Here is a 4,334-nt window from a genome sequence, read left to right as displayed (position 1 = left end):
CTGTGAACACAAATTAGTTAGCATAAATCAGTTAAGTGACGAAAAATTAGGTGCCTATTTACTTGTGACCACACAGTGTATAATAGCAGATTGAAGAGAGATATAGAGACAGATAATTGAGTCAAGTGATCGGTAGTGGCCGTAAATAAAGTGCGTGAATCGTTGTAAATTATAGCGTGTGTTTAAGTGAAAGTGACTGTGGAAATTCTGTTTATTGCAAAGTTGTATTGAGAAAGAATAAACTAGTTTTATTTAAGAAAGAACTTGTATCGCTGAAGTTCTTCGGAAAGAATTTTTACGGGAAATTAACAAACGAACAGAGACGTAACAATGGTCTTGAATCTTAGAAGGTTGCATAGTTTAAATTATAATACCGATACAAGAAAATGTGTCAGAAGAATCGTAATAGATAAGAAACAACATTTTTTACTTTGATATATTTTTCTTTTAATCTGTTGTGAACCTACTTTCAGGTAGACTAGAGGACGATGACTGTTGTTAAGATCTTCATTCCTCCCTGTACTGCCTCGGCGTTATTTATTCTCCAAAATAAGATGCTAAAAAAAATTAAAAAGTATTTTATGACTGCATAGCCATTGCTACATTGCAACCCTCAATAAACATCGAAACAAAAGAAATAAACCCTTAAAAGGTTGGCAAAAATTTTAAACGAATTTAATGAATCTAATGATAAAAACCTAAAGTGAATAAAGCAAGAAACTCGTAAGATTATCTTGTGTTTTATATTTTCATTCCAAAATATATGATAAATGTCATGCTTAACAAGTGACATTTTTACTACACCCCAGTGTAGGGGTTGGCCATATAATCAATTATTTACGTTACGTTTTGTACCACCCCACTTATCCATTTGATTTTGTAGAATGTCTGTTGATACTTCAACTTAGTACAAAGCTTGAAAAGATCGATATATGAATATCCGGTTGATCCGAGATGACATTCTTGGATAGTATAACGTTTCATTCTATAGATTGTTTTAAACAGTTTATATTGCTGACAAAGTTACTTTTATCAGCGTAGTTTTCGAACTGTGGCAGGAAGGAAATTTAAGTATGATGATTAAAAAAGCATATGTTTATTTTGTGTGTGTGTATATGTATATCTACATGTTTATGTGTGTATAGGTAGATAGCTACAAAGATATAAAGAGAATGTTTAAAAACTCACAAGCCTTAATTATAAATGAGAGTTGTTTTCGTTTTGTAGGGAGAAATCGGATTTGCCACGTTGCCAGAACAAATCCACAGAAAGTCAGTAAAAAAAGGCTTCGACTTTACGATGATGGTGGTTGGTAAGTCCATATTTATATTAATACTATTTAAAAAAAACGTTTTTGAAATTGTAATCAAAGATATACTGAGAATATCCCTTTGAGGTTTTTTTTTTGTTTCTTTTTAATTAGGTAAACTGAATTAAATGGGTAAAGTTGTTCAACCATCTGGGAAATTTGAGAATATTCTAAATTTAAGGTCAAGAGTTGTGCATTCCTAAGTCACGTATAGAGTAATGATATGGTGATAGTAGTTTCACGATGTGCGTAATATCAGATAACAATATCTATATAGAAATTAGAAACATAGCATGTGACATTAGAAAGATTCAGGCGCCCTCTACTTTCAAATTTAGTTACTGATGAAAAATGTTGGAACATCAACAATTACGTTTCAAATACTGTAGCTGCGTTACTGATATAAATAAATTGTTACGAGGTCCAAGAATATCACAGCTGCTGTAATTTATGTTTCTCCCATGTGTCTTCTCAGACAGTTTGCCCAATGGAGATATAATAAAAATTGTACTTTTGCTTTTGTCAGTCGCTACGTGAATTTAATTATCATCAGTACATAAAATTAATGATAAATAAAAGTAGGGAATGCAAAGTTAGGGTACTGAGATAACCATTGTAGAAGCATTTAGTGCATTAAAAATATAAAATCAATAAAACTGAGGAAAGAAAGCCATGTCATAGCAAAAACAACGTTGATGGGGTACGAATAGAAAATCTGGAAATGCATTCATTCTATTTTGACCCCAGACATCAGGAAAGAGTGAGTAAAATAAGTAAAAGTTAACATTCAAGGGCAGCAAGGGACCTTTTGGTTCATCTAGGTTGTCCTATTCACTAAATTAAACTAAAATTTTTATAAACCCTCAAAGCCTGACATTATCATTCAAATATTTATCGAGCTTTCCGTTTAACTCCCTCAAATTCACTGCATCCACCACATCCGAAGGCAAGAAGGCAACCCGTTACAGAGGACAACCGCCCTGTTAGATAAATAAAACTGCTTTAGCCGAAGATGACTTCTTCCGTGCCAAAATTCATCCCCTAGTCTTACCATTCTGACTATTAAATATGATAAAAGATCATGCATCAACACTATTACTTCCATTAATATTAAGCACCTCAATCAGATCCCTTCTAACTTTTTTTCAAGAGAAAACAAGTTCCGAGATCTTAACCTATCCTTATAAGCTAACCTTTTCTATCCCAGGTATCATCCTTGTAGCCCTCTTCGGAATCATTTCCAACAATTCAATGTTGTTTCTGAGGTAAAGAGTCCAAAACTGAACACAATACTCCAAATATGGCACCTAAATGATTACCTATACAATGACATTATAAAATCTTTAAGCTTGTATTCAGTATCTTAGTAGATCCTATTTGCCCTGCGACTAGCAACAATATATTGCTTGGATGAGACTTATGAACCAGAATACCAAGATCGTTTGCTTCCATAACACTGTTATGGTTATTCCCATCAAAATTATTCTTATACTTCAAATTGTGATATACCACATGCATTACCTTGCATTTTTTATAATGAAAAGCCATCTGTCATTTATTTGTCCAACTCGACAAATAATCCAAATCTTTATGTAAAGCAGTAGCATCTTCCTCACAGCCAGCAACACCCAAAACTTTATTGTCATCAGCATATTTAATCTATTGACTATTCCTTCATCAGTGTCATTAATGTAAATCAAAAAGAGCAAAGGTCCTAACACTAACCCCTGAGGCACCCCACTCGTAATATTAATTCAGTTTGACTGAACTCTATTTATAACAACCCTCAACTTGTTTTCATATAGCCAGTTTTTTATATAATGTACCGGACTATCCACCACACTTACGAAGATAACTTTTGTAACCAGCCTTTTATGTGTCACCTTGTCAACTGTTTTCTGAAAATCCACTTATACCAGACCCACACCGGTACCCTCATGTATGTTAGCAGTAACCTCTTCAAAGACTTTCAAAAGATTAATAAGACAAGATTTTCTCATAGTGAAACCACACTAACTATCCAACAAAATTGTAAACTTTATTAAATCATTTTGCAAAGATTATCCCACCACTGATCTAAGACTAATAGGCCTATAATTTTGACAGCAAGCAACAACGAAGTCTAGTAAATGAAAATGTTAGTGAAACAATGAATTCGTTAAAATCTACTGATATTGGAGATCAAGAAAAGATCCTAAAAACTCGAATAGATATGGATGTTACTGAACATGATTTACAGAATCCAATGGTACCTACTATGCTCCAAAATATAAAAAAAAATTAAACATGTTAGATGAAATAAAGTGGATATAAATGAAATCAAAGATTCCATAAACTTTTTGTCAGCAAAGTATGATGAAATATCCTTAATACAAAGCAAACATGCAGAAGAGATTAAGATATTGTTACGTCTCTGGTCGTTTGTTAATTTCCCATAAAAATTCTTCCTGAGGAACTTCAACGATACAAGTCCTTTCCTAAATAAAACTAGTTTATTCTTCCTCAATACAACTTTGCAATACACAGAATTTCCACAGTCACTTTAACTTAAACACACGCCATAATTCACAATGATTTACACTCTTTACTTATGGCTTGACTCGATCATCCCATTATCAATTTATCTGCCGGCTTATATACTAAAATAGAGGGCGACTAGCAAACGCTGGGACATTCGTGAGGTTCTCTGATCCTTTTAGAATCTCATCAAGTGTTACCAGCGTCATGTGACTTCCGCTGTCATAACACTGCATCTTTCTTAGTATTGTTTGTCGCGTCCAATAGCCACTTACATTAAACCAATAGATAATTAACAATAACTTAATTAAATGTACAGAATTTACAAACACAAATTAAAATTCAACAAAGTCTTTTAATTTTATGGGACGTATCTTCTTCCATACTGGTCTCCGTCTCGTTGGCTTCTGCTTCACGTAGGGTTCAGCTGCTACATCAGGAAATGTCCTATTATTGGTAACAGTCACATCAGTGGTAGTAACTTCATTAAGGGCTTCACTGTTTCCCT

At 33.3% G+C, this 4,334-nt stretch overlaps 1 protein-coding gene across 4 annotated transcripts in view; it reads left to right on the top strand.

The window, feature by feature from the left end:
* LOC106462516 (septin-2-like) overlaps positions 1–4,334 on the top strand; it is a 146,714-nt gene that overhangs the window by 51,341 nt on the left and 91,039 nt on the right. For 3 of the 4 annotated variants that reach the window (XM_022389807.1, XM_013922449.2, XM_022389805.1), the window contains exon 2: positions 1,228–1,312. In XM_022389807.1, coding sequence (XP_022245515.1) covers positions 1,228–1,312 — 85 coding nt within the window. Of the gene's footprint in view, positions 1–1,225; positions 1,313–4,334 lie in introns of all 4 variants that reach the window. The other variant, XM_022389806.1, reaches the window with a different exon arrangement.

Source organism: Limulus polyphemus, unplaced genomic scaffold (assembly GCF_000517525.1).
Source record: "Limulus polyphemus unplaced genomic scaffold, Limulus_polyphemus-2.1.2 Scaffold1189, whole genome shotgun sequence".
NCBI lineage: Eukaryota > Metazoa > Arthropoda > Merostomata > Xiphosura > Limulidae > Limulus > Limulus polyphemus.
This window is presented reverse-complemented; position numbering and strand designations above follow the sequence as displayed.